General features: G+C 39.0%; 1 protein-coding gene across 2 annotated transcripts in view; it reads right to left on the bottom strand.

Moving 5' to 3' along the window:
* The window catches only part of Slc1a1 (solute carrier family 1 member 1), a 79,316-nt gene that overhangs the window by 25,596 nt on the left and 30,938 nt on the right, over window positions 1-22,782 (bottom strand). For both annotated transcript variants that reach the window (XM_046420172.2, XM_046420171.2), the window contains exon 2: window positions 10,617-10,757. In XM_046420172.2, coding sequence (XP_046276128.1) covers window positions 10,617-10,757 — 141 coding nt within the window. The remainder of the gene's footprint in view (window positions 1-10,616; window positions 10,758-22,782) is intronic.

Genomic DNA, 22,782 nt, shown 5'->3' with positions numbered 1-22,782 from the left:
GGGTTCTCAGGGTAGCCAAGAAAAACACTTGCCAAAAGCTTCTAGGTGAAAACATGTTTAACATCTTTGTGTCTCTCAACTTGTTTTTCTTTATTATGGTTCATCTCCCTCCCACAAAGTCTTTTAGACATTTTCCCCTTAATAACCACCTTCATGAAATTTTAGTACCACAAATTATGTGTTTATGTACTAAATGACTACATTTGCTTTTTACATAGAATAAAATCCCTCCCCTCCCCTGCCGCTGCTGCTCACCTCAAATCAGCTTTTGCTGCCTTTAGGGTGATATTGCCACACTGGGAACTAGTGGTCAAGCTTAGTGAATATTTGCCATGCACATGGCACTATAATCCAGGGCTCAGACTCTGAAGGTGGTGCCTCTCCATCCCTTAGCAGAGATAGGTAGGACAGCATGTCCACATGGCTGAAACGTGGCCCTGCCTTATGCTGGGTTTTACTCTCAACATCCACCTGGCTTTCCTGCTCTCAGGCCTGGTGCCTGGAGAAATCTAGGGGACCTCCTCGATTTATAGTTCCAGAAACTCCTTCCTCCTGGGAGCTAATGGCTGTTCCACTGGAACTGACAAATGATAGTAGACTGTGTGTTCATCCATCACAAAGCAGGAGCAAGAGGATCTGCACAGACATTAACACAAGTGTTGAAAAGCATTTACAGTAATGATCCTGTTGACTGCAATAATAAAAAAATAAGGCTAGAGTTTTATGTGTCTTTTTTGTATCATTTTTCTGGTAAATTGTTTTTATTATAGTTTATAAAGGCTGCTGATCTGTGACAGATTAGAAATTTTAAAAACGGGATTTTCTCATCTAGTTTAAGAACCAGATATATTGTGAAGCCCTGGTGTACAGAATAGGTACTGTGGACTTTCTGAGAATCAGGTGAGACTTGATGGAGCACCTGAATTAGACAGAAAAAAAAAATGCACAGGACTCCAGTTACCAATAAGGCCAGGATCATCCTTTGAACCAGGACAGTTCTGAGTTGGGCTATGGCCTAGAAACAGGGATAAGATCCATGGTTGTCCTTGGAAGTCGGGGGTACCTGCTAGTGCTTTATTTTAGGAAAGAACATTTGCTTTCTTTACCCCAGGAGGAGGCTCTGAAGAGCTGGGATGTTGGCTCTTGGCCAAAGCAGTAATCATCTGAACTTTTTATAAAAACACTGCAAAGGAAGCAGTGCCTGGGCCAAACAATAGCAGGTTTTAAAAATAAACATCCAAGAGCAAAAGACTCGTCAGAAAGCCCTCTGATGAAGCTGCCTCCCACAGGAGAACAAAGTTTTCATGACATTCCCTATCCATCTTGCAGTTAAGTTATCAAAATTAACTTTGTCATTGGGAAACTTTTTAGTCTGACATTTGATGGTGCTTCACAATTCTGAATGGACACAACATTCAAGAATCTCAGAGTTGCATAGGAGTTAGAGCCTGCTATGTGGACGACTCCTATCTATCTCCAGGGGAGTCCACCTGCATAGAGAGAAACAAGCATGGGCTCTGCTGGGACAGATTGGGCTCAAATCCCAGCCTTCTCCTCCCAGACTCAGTTTCCTCATTGACACAGTGGAGGTTTTAAATGCCTACACCTCTTTAAGGGTGATGGTGAGGAGCAAAGTGAACAACCTCTGCTTGCACAGCTGTCATGAGGATTAGAATTAGTGTCTATATCATGCCTGGGACAGTGCATAGACTAGTGCTAGGCAAGCAGTCCCCAATATTACAGAATGAATGATCAATATGATGCATGTCACTGAGCAATGAAAGGCACAACAAACACGAACTTATCCCCCCCCCCCTCTTTCATTCCTTCACTATATAATAACTAAAGAGATCTTCTGAAGTCATTTTATACTCTGGTATAAACCTCCAATGGCACCGAAGATAAAAGAGAAAATTCTCACCCAACAAATTAGAACCTATCTGCCTTTCCAGTCCCAACATGTGCCAACTGCCCACCTCATCACTTCCCATCCCTCTTCTAGAGCAATCCATGCCCTTCCCACCTCCAGGCCTCTGCACAGGCTCTTTCCTCTGCCTGAGTTGCTGTACTCCACTCTTCATTTGACTTTTAAGATCTTTTCTTAAGGTACTTCTCTGACTGCACACCCTGATTTTCTTGCTTGGAGTCCTGTGCATATCATGTTTCATAATTTTTCATCAGTGAGCTCATTATTTAACATCTGTATTTCTCACTAGATGGTAAGCTCCATGAAGTCAGGAAACCTAGATATCTCCTTGTCCACCAACATATACCTGGTGCCCAGCACAATAGACATGTTGATTGAATAAATAATGTGGTTACATATATATCGTTGCCTATCTCAGATTTATCTCCCAGGCTCTGGCCGCTGGGCAGCAGAGAATGTTCCAGTGTGGAATTCATCAGGCCCAGGTGTTGCCCTTATGATCTGTGTGATCTTAGAAAAGTGGCTTAATCCCTCTCCAACCTCGTTTCCTTATCCTTAAAGATGCAGATAGGACCCCACCTACTCCACTACTTCACAGGGTTGTTACAAGGAGTCAACAAACAAGTTCATGATTTTTGAACTATGAAAAAAATTTTTTTTAATTCCCTGGAGAAAACAAGGCTGGATATGATCTCACTTTGTTAGTCCAGGGCACAGGGAAATCTGACAGCCTGGATTAATACCCCTGGGAGGTTAAAAGGCAAGAGAAAAGGCAGAGGGGAGTATGCAAAACATATTTCTGTGCACACTTCACCTATATATCTCTATTTCTTAGAGACATTAATATAAAGAACTTCCTTAAAATAGGTGATATCATCACCCTAGACAATTCTTTGAAGTAAACAAAATAAACCAGTTCTTGGGCAGAATCAAGCAAGGTCACTTTATAGCCACTGTCCACATTTGATGTTCAAAACATGTGTCAAGAAGCATGGTTTCCAGGCTGGTAAATGGCACAATCAGGATTCAAACCCAGGTAGTGTGGGTTTGTACTCTTAACCACTAGACTCTCCTGCCCCTCTATGATGGACACTTCCCCACCTGAAGCTTATTCAGGGTGTCCCTTTGTAGAAAATGGCACAAGTGGCAGTCACTGCTATAACTTTCCTGTGCCTATAGGCTCAAGTCCACACAAAGCCACTGAAGCACATGCTCACTCTTCTATCCCATTCCTCCTCCCTGTGTTTCTAGTACATCAATTAAATCTCACTGCTTTCCCAGATGCTATGCATTCAGCCATTCTCTTCTTTCTGGAATATCCTTTTTCCTTTCTCTTGATTCCTATCTTTCCTTCAAAATCCCACCTCTCTGTTCCTTCCACTGCTCTCATTCCCACACAGCACTTACCACATAGCATTGTAATACAGTCTCTCTTTCTTGCTAGGATAGGATTTAACTTGATGTCTTTCATGCCTAGCATACAGCCTGGCTCATTGAAGATGGAATGAATGAATGAAGTCTCCTAGGTCTATGCACTCAACACACTGGAGGATCATTAAAACCCCTGCTGGGTTTCTCTCTCCTTTTTAAAGAAACACAACTGGGTTATCTTATAGTAAAAACAGGGCTGCAAACTAGTCAAGTAGCAGTTTAGGCATAAGAAAGCTCATTCATGGTTGATTCTTGGGCTTCACAGTCTCAGGGAGAGACTGAAGCAGGGCATGTTTATCCCCTGCCACTTTTCATGTTATTACTGGACAAATGGCACATCCATTAAGGAAACTTTACTTCTTTTATACTTTGTGTTCCTTTTGGCTTGGGGGGGGAGCATTATAGACATCAAATTAATATAAGTCCCTTGGATTTAATAAGTGTGTTCTTATTCAACACATATATTGATGATCTTAGGGAAAGGTTTAACTCATGTGAAAAAAGCTGCTTAACTTACCTTATTTTCCTGGTTTCCACATAAGGCTGGGGATAGGGCCAGGGGGCACTTGGAAGGCAGGAAGAGACAACTAATTCCAGGTGTTGCAGTATTAGGCCACAACCTTCCCCAGGGTGGAGTTTTATAAAGAACCTTGAAGTGGTAATTTTCATTAAAACTGAACTATATAACAGACCATCACAGTTTCAAGAAAGAGTGCAACTTCCACAGCTGAAGTTGGCATTACAGCTCCTAGATACCTATGTTTACAAGCAGTGGCTTATAATTAACAGCAAGTTGTATAGCCACGTGATATGTGCAACTCTGGTGTCTTCTTGCCAACAAGAAGATTCCTGTACCTGGCTATTGGAAGACTGTGGTCCATGACCAGATGATTGATAGGACTTCACCCTCTTATAGGTGGTTTTCTGTTAGTTTTCATACAGTTGGTATTAATAAATGTTTTTTGAATAAAACTGAACCCTGTCTCAGGGAGGCACATGGCATGGTTCTTTCCACTGGCAGATGTGGGATCATTTCCAGGTACACAGCTGCCTTTGAGTAAATGAATACACAGCCTCAACCAATGCCTTTCCCAGCCCAAACAATCCAAGTGTGTCATCTCTTGCAAAGCCTGAATTTTAAAATAAGGGTCTTCAAAATCTCTGGCCCATTTCATTTTATTCTTCTCCATCCTCTTTATTTCTTTGTATCTCTCCAGGGCATTTATACTCATGTTCAGTGTTGTGGTTTATTTTGCCACATGGATTTAATCTCAATTAGATTGTTTTTAGAGAATCAGGATCCAGTCTTGTCTTTCATCTGCATCAGGGGTCTCATGTTTTGGTAAATAAATGTTTTACTGGCACCCAGCCAGTCAACATCATCTACATATTGTCAGTGGCTGTTTTCCCATGGTAACCAGAGTTAGGAAACTGGACAGAAAATGAATGGCCTCAAAAGCCTAAAACATTTACTGTTTGGCTCCTTATGGAGAAACTTTAGTGACCTCTGTTTGAAAGGTAACCACTCACATATGTATTCTACATTTGTTACTGAATAAATACTCTTTAGGTCTAAGCTTTTATAAAGCTTTAAACATTTTTTTCCTTTGGCTAGAAAGTAGTGGAAAACTTTTGCCCTTAAGGTTAAGGTCAAGACCTAAAAACTTTGAGATCCTGATATAGAAGCTGAAGTAACTAGCATTTAAAAGCCTGTAGTATTTTTATTTTTTTAATCTTCTGAGGGTTAGGCCTTAACTTTATCTTTTGTTGTTGTTGTTGTTAGTTGTAGATGGACACAATACTTTTATTTTTAAAATTTATTTATTTATTTTTGAGAGAGAGAGAGAGAGAGAGAGAGAGAATTTTAATATTTAGTTTTTTAGTTTTTGGCGGACACAGCATCTTTGTTTGTATGTGGTGCTGAGGATCGAACCTGGGCCGCGTGCATGCCAGGTGAGCGTGCTACCACTTGAGCCACATCCCCAACCCCAAATTTATTTATTTTTATGTGGTGCTAAAAGCACTCCACCACTGAGCTACAATCCCAGTCCTTAACTTTATCTTTGAAGAGGTTCCCCACAAATGTAAATTCAATCACCCAATTAATGTTCTTTTGGGGACTGTGAAGTCCTTGATACATGGAAGGTAAATGGTTTCTTCTGATATCTAAATGTGATTTGCCCAGGAAGTAGAATCTGTCCTAGGATCCACAAAAAGTGGCCTGAGAGGGGAGTGTGGGGAAAGGAGAGAGTTTTCTTGGCTTGGTATGAACTTGGAATACACTGAGCTCCTTCTTGAGTCTGAGTAGGCATTTGCAGGAAATCCAGACTGAGATGTCACAAGAATGGTTAGGAATGAGCTTCTCTTCTTTGCAGGAGGAAATGTCCACAGGAACCAGCATGGACTTAGCTCATCCTGACCTGGGCAGACTCCAAATTCTATGGGCTGGATGGGAAGGCAATAACCCAAAAGGTACAACTAGTGTGCCAATTCTACCTATGTTCCCTGATGGAGCCCATAAGGTAAGACCTACCCCTTGGGCCTGCAAGTTTTTCTCTGGAGTAGGTATTCCACAATGGCAAGCTTTAGAGGAAATAATTGCATTTGGGTCAGGACAGGAAGGCCTATGTTGTAGTGAAACTCTTCCTTCTTAGAACCTGGTGTTAGGTGCTGGGGCCTGGGGTGCAGCAATGCTTGGCTGGAGACATAAACTGCACCAGCTTCCTGGAAGCACGTTGGCAACTAAACAGAGGGGTATCCCTGTTAAGGAACTCTAGGACCTTTGGAAGATCCCGTTTAGGAAGCAGTTGGATGTCTCCATTTGTTTTTCATCTGCTTTTGGTCACCCCAAAACCTTTAGTAATTCTCTGGTCTATGTAACAGTCTGCCCTTACCCACACCATGGAGAATTAAGCAGTTGCTCCTTTTTAAGAATGAACAGAGAGGTGTGACAACCACAGCAGACACCAGGGGGCGCGGTAGTGCCCTGGAGCACTTCCGGCCCAGGCAGTATGAATGGAAAAGTATGGCTAAGAGCAGGGGCATATGCAGGGGAATCTTGGAGTGGGACTGGAGGGGCTCTTCTGTTTCTGTGCTGGTCACAAGGGGCTCTGGTCATCAGAAAGGGGTACTATGCCAGGCACTGGCACAGTAGCACATACCTTTAATCCCTGCAGCTCAGGAGGCAAGAGGATCCTGAGTTCAAAGCCAGCCTCAGCAAAAGACACTAAGTAATTCAGTGAGACTCTGGTTCTAAATAAAATACAAAATAGGGCTGGGGATGTGGCTCAGTGGTTGAGTGTCCCTGAGTTAAATCCCCAGTACCCACCCCTCCCCTGCCCCCCCCCAAAATGGAATAATTAGGATACTATGACTTAAATTGAAACTCACTGGCTACTAAGACCTGAGCCAGTATTCTTCCAGAGTCACAGTACTCAGGCGTATCTACAAGCCATCTCCTCTTTTTGTTTTGCTGGTGGTTTGACGTAAAAACAGCTTAGAAACCTAAATGTTAAAAGGGCCCAAGCACAGATCATCCTCACCATGGCAGAAAGGTGGGGTTTTTTTAGAATGTAAGTCATGGAGAAGATTCTGTTAGTGCCCCCACTGTCTGTCTGTCTCTGAAAATGCCTTAAGATTATATTGAGTGTGCCTTCTCTTTTACATTTTTCTATTTTAAAGCAAATATGAGACATTATGTTATTTCATCCCCACATAATTCCACATGCATTTTTTAAAAAAGAACATTTTCCTTAATTAACTCTATGCCATTATCATCTCTAACAAAATGATCAGAAATCTTTGATATCATCTAATATCAAGCCTATATTCAAATTTACCTGATTAAGATAGTTTCTTAACATCATCTTCTTATAAATTATCCTATTTAAAAACTATCATCCTATTTTAAAAGACTATCATCCTATTAAAAAAAACAGCTATAAAGTAATAAGCATTTTTATGTCACCAAAGGCTTTCATGGCCTTTTTTTTTTAACCTGTTAATTTGGCAAGGAATATTCAGGAGCACAGATTATTAGTCTTGGGTCTCAGTGTTAGCGGTATTTATTCCTCTAATTCATGTATTCCTGAGGGATGCATTCAATCTGCATAGCTTCCACAACATCCTCCTTTGGCTTAATAAATGCACCAATTAGGCTAGTGACCTGCTGGGTTTTCCAAGGCTTTTGCAATGTGAAAACTGCCCTTCCTGTGAATTCTCCATGCCATCATCTGGGTGGGGAAATGGAATGATGCTGCAGGGCTGGGGTGAATGACCTGCACACAAGGCTAAAGGGGGCACTGAACTGGCAGGGACAGGGAGCAGAGCTCAGAGAAGAGGAGTAGGGAAATTACCAGAGGCAAAGTCTGTGGAGCACAGAATAGAATTCATCCCACTTTCTGCCATTAAACAAAAGAAAGGGGAAAACACAAAACAAGACAAACAGAATAACACATGTTCACCTTGAAAATGTAATGAAAGTACAATGAATCATGTTTTCTTACTATCCAGATTGAACCACTGTTAACCTATTGGTTTTAACCCAACTTTTAAAAATGTATACATATTTTACAAAAGCCTGGCATTTATACAACATCATGTTGTGTAATTTGTTTTATCCTTCCACTGGGCGCGTATTAGGAAAATTTCCACTTGTCACTAAATATGTATCCAAGCAGGTTTTTAATTGTTGCACAGTATCCTAACTTATGGGTATACCACATATTTAGATTGCTTATAATTTATTGCCATTATTTTTTAAAATGCTACCATGAATATTCTTGTACCTAAATCTGTGAATATGTCTCTGTATATTTCTTTATGATAAATCCTATGAAGTAGAATTATCAGGTGGAAAGATCAGAACATGTTCTAAACCACCTTCCAGAAAGTTTGTTCCAATTTTGATGGGAAATGAAAGTGTATGAATTTTCCCACATCATTGTCAATACTAGTACTGCCACTTTTTTCCTTTAATCTGACAATTTTAAACATGAAAGTGGAACCATTTTCCCTATTCTGCTTTTGCTCATATCCCTGGAATCTCTGACCATTTCATTGTCACTACTCAAAAGAATGAGTAGTGGTTTTTCTTTCTCTTTAGCTCCTGACTAGCTACTTGGGATTTGGTAAAGGATAGGTATAGAACCTACCAGAATCTGTGCTATGGCTTTGAAAAACAGCTGAGCTATGTCACTAAAATACTGAGAATTATAATTTATTTCCCTAGATTATTTACAAAGCTGAGCTATACACAAAACAGCCAGCCTGAAATACATATCACTAAGTGATTCTCAACAGCCCATATTTTCAAACAGCCAACATTATAGAACTAGTATATTCATACATGTATTTTTACCTTTTCTTCTAGAACCTGGATTACTACATGAGTTTTGAGTTTGCTGCTTAATTTTGGATTAACTTTCTTTACTTTCCCAATAGAAACAAGAATTAAATGATGTCACTCATCAGGCAGCTTTTGAATCTTGTGCAAAATATGTAAAAGTATGCAAAATATCTTATATGCGTACAATTGTACAATTGTACGCATATAAGGAGAGAATCCAAGATTCTCATTTTGCTCTTGAAAGAGTACAAAAAGAAAAAAAAGATTAAGAATCTTTGATATGGGGAAAATTTCTAAGGTGTTATAACTGCAGTGCCTACAGGAACCAATCAGCAAATATAAAAGAGAGAAGTGGACAGGGTGTTAGAGAATATGGAATGGTGGGGACTGCGGCATCCTCAAATGTATTTCCTTCAATTAAATGGAACCACTGTCTCTTGATGGCTGTTGGTGTGTATGAATGGTGTATCCAGATCTTAATTTTTTTTCCAGAAAAAGCCAGAAATCTGTATATTTATACAAAATTCTTCCAAATTTAAATGCTTCCAATAATACGAAAATAAAAATCATGTGGGAGAAACAACTAATATGCTGATTTGTTCCTGAGGCTGTGAGGCTTGAAAGAACTCAGGCATTTCAAAACATAATTAAATATATAAATAAAGATAATTAAATGTTCTCTTTAGGTTTCTCATATGCTGAGAACACCAAGACCATTTATGAACAAAGCTCCCAAGGGACTCGAATCTGACTGGAGTTTTGCTCTTGTGAAGTTCATTGGTCAAATGTGGCAGCTTTTCAAACAATGCAATTACTGAATGCAGCAGATTCCTCACTTCCTCCTGGCCAATGTTTTGGACAAGATCAGATCTTTTCAATGGCAGTGGAGAAAAGTGTTCTAGAAGAGGACGTACAAGTCTCCTAATTGCATGGTTACATAAACCTTGATTTTGAAGCTGACAACAGAAGTGACTAATGTCATGCCACATTTTCTCAATTGCCAGAATTGAGATAGGTACAAGCAGTGATGGAATGCATACAGCAGCATACCATTTACAGATAAATGGCATTTTTGTCAATCAGGTTAGTCTCTATCTAGATAAAGAGATACATTGCAGGATTATATTATAGGATTCCTTCTCTTTGTTCGTAAATGGCCTTGATGTTCTTAGCTTATTAGAAACCTAAAGAGACCATTTAATAATCTTTATTTATGTATTCAATTATGGTTTGGAATTCCTTCTCTTTGAAGAAATCCTACAATATAATGACCAATAAGAGAAAAGTCATTTTCAGATCCAACTGTGTCACAAGTTTAAAAATGCTGGCCTTGTAAAGTATGGTACAAACCCATACTTAGGTCTTTTCCACAGTACTTGGCTGCTGGCCCCCTGGCAAATTTGCAGGACAGGTATGTAGCAAATTCTGAGTCCTGTGGAGGAGCAGAAGTAGGCGGGGAGTAGGGAACAGAGGGACCCTAAAGGCAGCTGCTGAGAGAGCTCAGCTGCAGCTGGGAAACAAATGAGTGAATTACTGAAAACATGATCAAAATTGACAACCACATTTTCCCCGAGGACACTAGCTGACATTTCAGGGACCAAATATGCCTTTTCCCCACTTCTGTGCCCCAGATGGAGTTTTATCTACAATATATTTGAAATAGCATCCCCCTCACAAGACATCATTTGTTGAACAAATGAAGATTAGAGACAGTGCACCATGACAAAACCATACCACTCTGACACCAAGGAAATGTTTTCACCTAAGCAAATATACACTTTCCAAGTGAGGAGTGTATATGAGAGCGTGATTTGTGTGATGCCTCTAATGCATTCCAATTTTCCATAATTAGAAAAGGCCAACATAGATTCTGCTGGACTCCTTAAAGAATCACAGAGAACATCAAGGTACCTGTAATCATGCTGGATATAATTAATGGCAAAATGATGAGTTTCAGCATCCTCATTAGAATTTCTCCAGGAAAAGCAAAGTAGAATTTCTCCAGATTCGAGAGCTTGCTGTATTCTCGAACTAAGACTCCTATGGCAATGCCTAAGAAAAACAAGGAAAAAAAGAGGAACATTGCTGAGTTCTCCCATCTACATTTTTAATGGGAAAATATCCCCCAAACTGCAAACTTTAATGGCAAGAAGACATCACTCATCAGTCTGTAAAATTTAGACTTTAAAAAAAATGTATTTTAAAAGGAAATAAGTTGAAGGTAAACATTAGTCGATTAATCTGTAAAAAAATAATCTCACATAAGAGCTTTGGTTTGCATTTCTTTCCCATCAATTCTATGTATAATAATCACAAAATATCAAAGAATATTGTGGAAAAGAAAGTAATCCACCATCTTAGAAAAACCAGTATAACTTTTATTTTTACAAACCACCTTATTCTATTTATCAGCAGAGACATTTTACATATTTCATAGCTTGCATATCCACTTGTATTTTCTCATAGTTTTGTTATATGCACTTTTAATGATGAATTTTTGTGATGCTTTTCTGTTAATGCAACTTTTGTAATTTCAATAGCAAATTAATATTATATTGATTTGACATTTATTATATTACTGAACAACTATGTTTTCATTGGTTTGCATTCTGTCCAGTTATTTCTAAGTAATGGTATCCAGTTTATCCAGTTATCCAGTTTATCCAATCAAGAGCCATTTTATGAAATTTGTGATCTTGAGTTCTTATACATACATTGACTACAGGGGTACATTCACTTTTAAGAAATGTTATATATTCCCTGAAATTTTGCCTTAACAAGATGCTTATATGAAGTGTACAGGAAACAATTTAATGACAACTTTGATAACTAAACTCACAAAATTTCAATATCCTCCTCATCATATTTCAAACTGTTCTAAATTCTTGTACCTTTCCCCACAATACACACATATATACTTTTTTTAAACCACAAAATAAATGAATTGGGATGACTCATATCTTTTTTCTTTCACTAACCTCTGATGAGTGATGCTAATTGAAAATGAAATGATTAAATGGCAGGAAAAGTCAAAGTGGATATAACTGGGTATGAAAATTCATAAACTCAAATTATCAGCTGGTGAAAATTTGACTGTAGGACAATGAAAAGAAATATGAATTATAATCAATATAAGAATTTCCATTTAATTTCAGGTATTCCTCTTTTACCCACTAGTAGACCAAATACATGAACCTCTCACTTGGTGCATTTTGTGTTTTAAATCTATCCTTAATTTTGTTTTCCTACATATTCTATCTTTTCCTTGATCTCTTTATTTGTGTATATAATACAGAATGCATTTCTGGTCATAAATGTTTCCCAAATTGTAGCTAAGACAAAGAACAAATCCATTACCTCTCTAATTTAGTTCATATATCAAAACCTACTGTTAGAAACTCATGAGTGGTTAAGATGATTCAAAATGTTTTAAGTAAACTAAAAAGGCATTATATACTTCTTTCCTGCTTTATTAATTGTCTGGGTTCAATTGTTCTATATGCATATACTTATGCCATAAAGATAATCCATAATGCTCAAGGCTGTTTTTTAAAAAAAAAAAAAAAACATTCTCTCTCATGCTATTTATATTGCTTCAAATAAATTTTTGGCTTGAATGTCAAAGAAACTTCAATATGTAAAAATAAAGATGTGTTTGTGTTTAAAAAAAAAAAAACAGCCACAAAAGCCCTATGTTGTGCCCAACCTCAGGGTTTGTATTCCCAAGGATGAACTGCCTCTACCCATCTCCATCCAAATGAATGCAGTGTGCTTAGAAAGAAAAGTACTTACTATTTTTTTCAGACTTCAGTGAAATATGGGGTTTTATGGAAGAAACAAAAGAGTTATAACTTGGAGTAGTTTACAAACAATCAAGGGCAAACTGCAAGGTGAAATGCGTTATTGTATTTGGCAATTAAAACTTTCTATTAAGCTTGTTCTTGAAGGTCACTGTTACAAATTGTACTCCAACATTTCTCTATTTTACTGAAAAGAATTAGAAATGCCAGTCAAGTTAGGAGGTTTATAGATGTTGCCCCGAGATACTCAAGTACCTGAGGTGTTTGATGAATGCCCTCAACTGGGACCAATCAAATTTGGAAATATCAGATTCAGGTCAGGGTGAGGATAATCCCTGGGAGATCTTCGGGTCCCTAGACCAGGTCAGGATCTCACAGGACACATCCCCTCCCTACCCATTACAGAGTTGGAACCTTGGGCTGGATTAAGGTGCATGGAGAAGGTTCAAAAGCTAAAGCTTGCTGGAAATAACTCCTCTCCAAAGGGTGTGCAGGTTAGGCCTCCCTGAGAGGGCAATGCCCACCTGAGAGAGGTAAAGGTCAATAGTCTCCTTGAATGGTAGAGTACCATAGAGGCCTTTGGCAAGGCCAGTGAGGAATTCCCCAGTGGTAAGGTAGTAGCTTAGAACACTGCACCCCTAGCAAGGGACTCAAGGACACCGTTTTTGAGCTTCTCTTCCCTACACAGGCAAGATGATCCCAAGCAGGTAGAGAGATAGTGTGGAAAGAATACTGGTGTTAGATGAGCATGCTGGGATTTGGGTTCCACCAATTGTGAGGCATGTAAGCAGGGCCATAAATTTTAAGTCCTCTTATTAAGTGGTGGGGAAAAGGTTAAGTTAGTGACCTTCAGAGATCCCTCTGATGCCCAAGAGGCTATGAGCACCTCTGAGCCTCCACTTTATTTTATTATTTTTTTTTTATAATTTTTTATTGTGGGTTGTTCAAAACATTACAAATTTCTTGACATATCATATTCCACACTTTGATTCAAGTGGGTTATGAACTCCCACCTTCACCCCATACACAGATTGCAGATTCACATCAGTTACACATCCATTGATTTACAAATTGCCATACTAGTGTCTGTTGTGCTCCGCTGCCTTTCCCATCATCCACCCTCCCCCCTCCCCACCTCTCCCCTCCCCTCCCCTTCTCTCTCTCTACCCCCTCCACTGTATAACCCTGAGGGTCTCCTTCCATTACCGTGCAATTTCCCTTCTCTCTCCCTTTCCCTCCCACCTCTCATCCCTGTTAAATGTTAATCTTCTTCTCCTGTTCTTCGTCCCTACTCTGTTCTTAGTTACTTTCCTTATATCAAAGAAGACATTTGGCATTTGTTTTTTAGGGATTGGCTAGCTTCACTTAGCATAATCTGCTCTAATGCCATCCATTTCCCTGTAAATTCTATGATTTTGTCATTTTTTAATGCAGAGTAATACTCCATTGTGTATAAATGCCACATTTTTTTTTATCCATTCGTCTATTGAAGGGCATCTAGGTTGGTTCCACAGTCTTGCTATTGTGAACTGTGCTGCTATGAACATCGATGTAGCAGTGTCCCTGTAGCATGCTCTTTTTAGGTCTTTAGGGAATAGACCAAGAAGGGGAATAGCTGGGTCAAATGGTGGCTCCATTCCCAGCTTTCCAAGAAATCTCCATACTGCTTTCCAAATTGGCTGCACCAATCTGCAGTCCCACCAGCAATGTACAAGTGTACCCTTTTCCCCACATCCTCGCCAGCACTTGTTGTTGTTTGACTTCCTAATGGCTGCCAATCTTACTGGAGTGAGATGGTATCTTAGGGTGGTTTTGATTTGCATTTCTCTGACAGCTAGAGATGTTGAGCATTTTTTCATGTACTTGTTGATTGACTGTATGTCCTCCTCTGAGAAGTGTCTGTTCAGGTCCTTGGCCCATTTGTTGATTGGGTTGTTTGTTCTCTTATTGTCTAATTTTTTGAGTTCTTTGTATACTCTGGATATTAGGGCTCTATCTGAAGTGTGAGGAGTAAAGATTTGTTCCCAGGATGTAGGCTCCCTATTTACCTCTCTTATTGTTTCTTTTGCTGAGAAAAAACTTTTTAGTTTGAGTAAGTCCCATTTGTTGATTCTAGTTATTAACTTTTGTGCTATGGGTGTCCTATTGAGGAATTTGGAGCCCGACCCCACCGAATGTAGATCGTAGCCAACTTTTTCTTCTATCAGACGGCGCGTCTCTGATTTGATATCAAGCTCCTTGATCCATTTTGAATTCACTTTTGTGCATGGCGAGAGAAAGGGATTCAGTTTCATTTTGTTGCATATGGATTTCCAGTTTTCCCAGCACCATTTGTTGAAGATGCTATCCTTCCTCCATTGCATGCTTTTAGCCCCTTTATCAAATATAAGATAGTTGTAGTTTTGTGGATTGGTTTCTGTGTCCTCTATTCTGTACCATTGGTCCACCCGCCTGTTTTGGTACCAGTACCATGCTGTTTTTGTTACTATTGCTCTGTAGTATAGTTTGAAGTCTGGTATCGCTATACCGCCTGATTCACACTTCTTGCTTAGCATTGTTTTTGCTATTCTGGGTCTTTTATTTTTCCATATGAATTTCATGATTGCTTTCTCATACCTCAATATTGTAAAAGCAATCTATGCTAAGCCTCAGGCTAGCATCATTCTGAATGGAGAAAAACTGAAGGCATTCCCTCTAAAATCTGGAACAAGACAGGGATGCCCTCTCTCTCCACTTCTCTTCAACATAGTTCTCGAAACACTGGCCAGAGCAATTAGACAGACGAAAGAAATTAAAGGCATAAAAATAGGAAAAGAAGAAATTAAATTATCACTATTTGCAGATGATATGATTCTATATCTAGCAGACCCAAAAGGCTCTACAAAGAAACTATTAGAGCTAATAAATGAATTCAGCAAAGTGGCAGGATTTAAAATCAACACGCATAAATCAAAGGCATTCCTGTATATCAGCGACAAATCCTCTGAAATGGAAATGAGGACAACCACTCCATTCAAAATATCTTCAAAAAAAATAAAATACTTGGGAATCAACCTAACAAAAGAGGTGAAAGACTTATACAATGAAAACTACAGAACCCTAAAGAGAGAAATAGAAGAAGATCTTAGAAGATGGAAAAATATACCCTGTTCATGGATAGGCAGAACTAACATCATCAAAATGGCGATATTACCAAAAGTTCTCTATAGGTTTAATGCAATGCCAATCAAAATCCCAATGGCATCTCTTGAGCCTCCACTTTAAAATAGGGGTCACAGGATCTCAGTTCCAAGAAAGCTGTCCACACTTTCTCCAGGTTTTATGCTAAATATAAATATGTTAGTAACACAGAGGAGAAAGAAACACAAGAAGAAAACAATCAACTAGGGATTCTTAAGTTCAAAGACCCAAGTTTAAAAGAGAAGATACCCAGAATGTCATCTATTTATGTCTCTATTGTGTGAGAAAACAACTGCAAGTCCCACAGACTTGTCCCCAGGGTTCTGGGGTGATTTGCTTTCTAAGTTTATAAAAAAATTATTATTCAGGAAGCAATACTAGAAATCACAAGGAGAAAAAAAGCCATATATCAGTACATCAGCCGGTCTTCCTCTCTGTTTTCTCCAGGTCCTCACCAGTCCTTGTTCTCAGGAGCTTACACTTTTTAGAGTTATAAAATTAACCTGGGGATAGTAGCTGAATTGCATTTGACTTAGATTTATGAAAGCAGCATTGTTACTGTTTGAGGGGACGTGAAGGACAGAGATTAGAATCTTTTGTGTGTTTTTTTCCCCACTAGTTTCCCATTACACAAATTAATTTTGGATTGATTAAATAAGAATTATTGACAAAGGTAAATATTTTAAATTTTCATTGAAATAGTTATCAGGCCATGCCACATGCTAGGCTCTATAGTAAGCAATTAACCAGGTGCCCTTTTGGCCTCCTGGAGCTACTCTGAGATGAACATTAATGGTGAGGAAAAAAAGCATAAAAAGACACTTCCTATAATGACAATGTGTATATGCTGGATAAATGGAAGGATGGTTTCTCTATAATGCCCTTACACTGCAATATATCTGGACCTTTTTCTCATCCTTTTCTTGCTCTCCAAAGATCTGAGTAGCTCCACCAATGCAAGCCTTTCTTAGAAGTATATCTCAAAAACCAGATGTTTGGGTTTGTAAAACTCTTATTTTTTTTTCAAATTTTTAAAAAATGTATTTACTATACTAGCAATATTAGAATAGCTCTACTAGAAATTTTTAAAAAGTATAAAAAAAATTCACCCCAAACTACCAACTCACTTGAATACCTGCAAAGTGAAATTGTTTTTATTTTACATATTCTATTACAGTTAACCATAATATAATGGTGAACACAAATGAGCACATTTGTGTTCCTATCAGGAGCTGCACTAAACACCTCAAATGAATTATCATATTATCTCTTGTCATCTCTAATGGCTATATCATCATGGAGTTTTTGGTATTTTTTATTGAGATAAAATTCATATAACACAATATTTTCCATTTAAAGTGTGCAATTCAGTGGTTTTATGTATATTCACAATGTTGTAGAACCACTGCCAATGTTTAATTCTAGAACACTTCTATCACCCCAAAAAGAAACCCAAACCTGTCAGGAGTCACTGCTCATCACCTTCTCCCTCCTGAGGCCCCTAGAAACCACTAATTTACTCTCTGTCTCCACAGATTCCTGCTCTGGCAGTTCACAGAAATGGATTCATACAATATGTGGTTGGTTGTCTCAGTTCTTTCACTTAGCATGTTTTCTAGAGTCACACACGGTACAGAATGTAAAGGGGAGTTATAAAGCATTTTTCACTTGATATCATGAACATTTCCCAATATTGAACATTTTTACTGTTGGTAAGTGTTGAGTATTACAAGTTTGTATAGACTTGCTTATTTACCATCAACCAACTGTTAGACATTCAATCCTAGAAAAATTTCCTGAATGTTGCTGACTTTTCCTAACAACCAAAGACTGTGATGCAAAGCCTTAATGTGATGCAAAGCCTTAATATTATCATACATGTCCAGACTTCAGGGAAGAAGGCACACTGAACACATTCTTTGTAGTATCTGAATTCAAGAAAAAGCAATCACAAATTAACATTTATTAATGCCAATTACATACCAAGCACTACACTGAGTGCTAGAGGATCTGAAAATCATGAGTTAAAAAGGAGTTCAATCTTGTTGTTATTGCAATAATAAATGTTTTCCTTCATGGATAACTCTGTCCACTATCAACAGGAAATGTAGTTTGCACTGTTTTGTCAATAGCTGTGACTGCTTCCATTGAGTCATCTTTCCTGGTGCCTACCACCTACAATTAAGTCTGACTCAAGAATAAAGTTGATCTTGGTGAGGATCTCATGGGTTTTTCTGGGATAATGGTTTGGGACCACAGAAAAAACAGTTTCTGTTTGGCACAATACTGAGCTAAACCAGCATCACCACGCCTTAAAGAGTGACTGCTTCTCCTCCTAGCACAGCTGATCCTGAAGTAACTTTTGGAATCAAAGGTTACACTTTTTTTTGCACCATTACTACACCAAGTGCCCTTAGTTATGCTTCCAATGCTTCAAAAAAACTCATGGGCCACAATGGAGTGTTTTGATAAGGCAATGATCCAGATTTCTGATTATCCACAACATTCCACACTGTCCAATATGTCAGATATCAGAATCTATAATATGCAATTTGAGAGGGAGGGAAGAATTGGACTCTCTTCTTTGCATGCTCTTCCTTATTCCCTTCTCCCCTCCCCAAACCTTCTGTCACTCCAAATAAAAGTTAGAGAAAATAAGGGAAGGCATCAGGTCATTCACTTTTCATTATTTATTGTGTATTTTTAGGAAGACTAGACTAAACACTCAAGTTAGTCTATCAGCCTACTTGATAAAAATAAATAAAATACATACATAATATTTGTTTTATTGTCCAACTCAATTTTATCATCTAGTAGCACTCAAAGCATTCATTTTACAAATGACTGAGAACTTTAAAAGGGACTAGCTCCACAGACCATGAGTAAAATGACTATGGTGATATAATAATAACCAATATACATTTTAAAAACGAGAGCTGATGCTAGAGATTACCATTTATTATATTCATCTGCATTTTTATCTGTTCCCTCATACATAGGTTTATTATTCCACTGTTATGATCTAGATATGAAGTGTGAGACAATGCATGAATGTTCAGAGGTAAAATGACTGGGTTATGAGAACCTTAACTCATCACTGATGAGGATTAATCCACTGATATGGAGGAACTGGGTAACTGCAGGCAGGTAGGATATAGCTAGCAGAAGTAGGTCACTGGGGGCGTGCGTTTGAGGTTTATATTTTGTCCCTGGTGTATGGCGTTCATTCTCTGCTTCTTGGTTGCCATGTCCTGACTGTTCTTCTCCACTATGCCTTTCCACCTGATGTTCTGCCTCACCTTGGGCCCAGAGCTATTGAGTTGGCTGTCTATAGACTGAACCTCTGAAACTGTAAACCCCAAAGAAACTTTTCCTCCTCTATGTTGTTCTTGTTGGTCACAGTGATGAAAAGCTGACTAAAACATCCACTCACTAATATGCACATATCAAATATTTACTGAGCACCTATACAAATAGGCACCATAACACACTGCATGACTACAAGGACAATTCAATGTCCAGCCCTGTCCTCAAGGAATCGTCTTTGAAAGGCACACAGACAAACTGCTTTAAAACAATGGGAGCCTGCTGTGGTGGCACACACCTGTAATCCTAGCTGCTGGAGAGGCTGAGGTAGGAGGATCACATAGCCTCAAACAACTTTGTGAGGCCCTAAGCAATTTAGCAAGACCCCGTCTTAAAATAAAAAACAAAAAGGGCTGAGGTTGGGGCTCCATGGTTAAGCAGCCCTGGATTCAATGGAAAAAAAAGAGTTAGGATGAAGATAAACAGTTTCTTCAAGAGAGTAGAAAGTTTATCAGGGAAAGGAGGACTAATAATAAGACCAAAAAGAAAAAGGCATTTCAGAAAAACAGAACACTATTGCAAAGGCATGAAGTTTAGAAATCCTAGTGCATGTGAACGGCTTCAAGCCATTCAGTGTGGGCAGTGATCAGAAGGAGGACCGGCAGCTGCTGAAGGGCAGACTGAGACAGGTCCCACACACTATGCTAAGGAATTGAAATTGATCCTGAAGGCAGTAGGAAACCACTGACAGATTTACCCATTCATCTAAAGGAGTTCTGAATTAAGAGAGCCGTGTGAACCTGGAGAACAGTTAGGAAGTCACTGCTGTGATCCTGGCGAGAGGTCTGAAGAGAGTGGAGAACTGGGAAGAATTAGGAGGTAGAAGTGCAAGTACTTGGTGATGAATTTGTTGGTTGTGGGTGGAGGGTGGTACAGCTGAGGAAGAAAGGGAGGCCATGGGATTCTTGCCAGTTTTCTAGCTTGGTCAACAGAGTGGACATTGGTACCTATCCCAGTGGGGAATTTGGGTAATTCTGGAGAAAGGTGATGAATTAACTTTTGGATGAGAAAGATGCTTAATGAACCCGTGGATATGTGGGTACAGAACACTGGAAAGTGGTGTGGGTGGGTTAATATGGGTGACACCAGCAAAAAAGTAACTAGAAAGGTAAGGGCAGATGAGGCCACACGTCAGCCAGCTCAGGTCATGGCCAAAGAAGCATGCACGGCCATGGTACACTGTAAGGTTAGGAGGCACAGATTCTGGCTTCTCTGTGTAAGACTACAAGCCCGTTTTCTTTCTTCTGATCTTCTTAAATCATAAGACTCTCAAACTATGAGAACATCTAACTTGCATTTTTAATAAAACCAGACTCCAGTTCTCCATGATTGTCCACGAGTCATGGGAAGGACAGGCAGGCCTTAGGGCTTGGTGTTTTGTTCCTGGAGATGCTTTTCCCTTTGGGAACTTTCACTAATAGCACTGGCATCCCCACACTGTGGCCCAATGTTTAAAGTATCATTCTCTTCATACCTCAGCACAGCAAAAGCCAGACTAAAAGGCTTAAATGAGACCTTGCTAAAAGTGAGGTTATGACTTGGGGGGGAATCAACAAAGAGTAAGATGCATAAGATAAGTTGGGTAAAGAGATGCCTATATTTACTGATTCTTAGCTGATGATCACAAAAAGAAAGCCTCCTGCTATGTTAATTGTTACTCCAGGAATTGTTTAATTTCTTTCATCTTCTGAAGCTCAAGTACAAATTCAAATTTCTGCTTTTTTTCAGAAGGTTCACCACTTTCTCCTTCAGAGTAGTGAACCACAATGATATTCAACAAAAACATTCTAAAACTCGATCCTCCATTGGGTACCACTGGCAGACCTCAGCAGACATTAGTGTTGGATGGTAGGTTAATTTTTATTTATTTATTTATTTATATTATGTAAACTTAGAAACAATTTCTGTGGATCTTTTGTCTAAAATGAGTCTGATTTGAAGATCTCAATCAAAATTGTATTCCAAGACTAGAATGCTGGGAGCCATTAGCCAAGTAGGTATGACAATTTCCTTGCCAGCGTACCCCATGTTGCTTAGTGGAAGGACTCGTGGAAATAGGACATTTTGCAGTGATATTGCATGTAGGTGACCTTGCTCAAGGACCAGGGTGGATTTGGGTGTTCCCGGTTTAGGATAATTGGGTTTAGGGCGTTCCAGGTTTAAGATTATTCCTGCTGGGAATAGGGCGTATCCTGCTGCCTGAGTTCCCCTTGAGTTCTCACGGGATTCAGACAGTATTTTTTGGGAGACAGAAGCCCAGTGGATGTGGATTTGGGCAGAGAACGTGGATTTCCCCAGAACGTGATTGTAGACGGCTGGTGTGAGTTCGGGAATAAAGAGTTGCTGTTTGAATCTACAAGCTGTGTGGTGGCTCGTGATTGTGTGCCCAGCCAGACTGCGGCATTTGTGCCCAGCCAGACTGCGGCACTAGACATAGAAGGCTACCAAATGCAGCACCTTTGATCTTCTGGTGTGTTGATCACAGAGGTTCAGATAAAGGAAGAATTATCAATGGTGTAACAAAACCAGCATTGTTTGTGGAGTATGCCACAGTTTACAGGGTACATTCAGCATCTATGGGAATAATTTCTATTGCTGTGTAACAAACAACAAACTTAGCAGCTTAAAACAACAAATATTTATCGTCAGTTTCCATGAGTCAAGAGCCAGGGCACAGCACAAAGCTTCATGGGGGTCATCTGCTCAGTGCATCACAGGCTGCATTCCTTTCTGGAGCTTGGGGTTCTCTTCCAAACTCATGGGACTGTTTTCAGGATTTACATCCCTGTGGTTGTAGAACTGAGGTCCTTGATTTTTTTTTTTCCCTTAACTATCAGCTTGGAGCTGCCCTGGGCTCTTGGAGGTTTCCACCATTCCTTACCACACGGCTTTCCCACAACACGGTCCACACCTCTTCCTAGTCAGCAGGACTATATGTTCGGGTTTGGCTCAGTCTTTTAAAGGGGTTTCACTGGATGAAGTAAACTCTACCCAGAATATTCTCCTTTTTGATTAATGTAAAACCAGCTGAATAGGGATCCTAACTACCTGATAAATCCAGGTAATATAAATAATTTGCCAGATAATATAAATAATTACAGAAGTGAAATCTCATCATAGTGTCATTTATGGGAAGGAGATTATATAGAGCATGTGTACCAAAGGTGAGAATCTTGGGGAACATCTTAGAATTCTGCCTACCATAGCTATTTTTCCATAACCTGATGACATAGAGTAAAACCCTTCGGTAGCACTGGCATTAACTCTATTGCTTAACAGTAAGTGTGTTAGAATTCCATGCCATGTAGCATAGAATTCAGATTGTCAATTATTTGAAAAAATGCTATACTAAAATATTTCAAGGAAAAGTAAAAAAGCATTAAACACGCATACACTCACTATCCAGAATGAACGAATCATTAGTATGTTACCAAATTTGCTACAGATTTTCTTTGATTTAAATAAATCCTTATGGTGGAGGATCATTGTAGCTCCCTCAATTCTATTCTCTTCTCTCCTCAAGGACATCACTATTTTGAGTCTATTTTCTGTCTCTCTCTCTATATATATATATACATACTACATATCTGTGTCTATCTCTTAAAATGTATTATGCTGTTTGTGTTGGAGAATATTACTTAAATGGTAGCTGTTTATATGTATGTTTCCTTTCTCAATATGCCTTTTAGTTTGGGAATGTTTTCATTATGTTTTTGAGATTTATGTATGTT

Source organism: Marmota monax, unplaced genomic scaffold (assembly GCF_021218885.2).
Source record: "Marmota monax isolate L192 unplaced genomic scaffold, Marmota_monax_Labrador192_F-V1.1 WCK01_AAM20220418_F8-fsc00277, whole genome shotgun sequence".
NCBI lineage: Eukaryota > Metazoa > Chordata > Mammalia > Rodentia > Sciuridae > Marmota > Marmota monax.
This window is presented reverse-complemented; position numbering and strand designations above follow the sequence as displayed.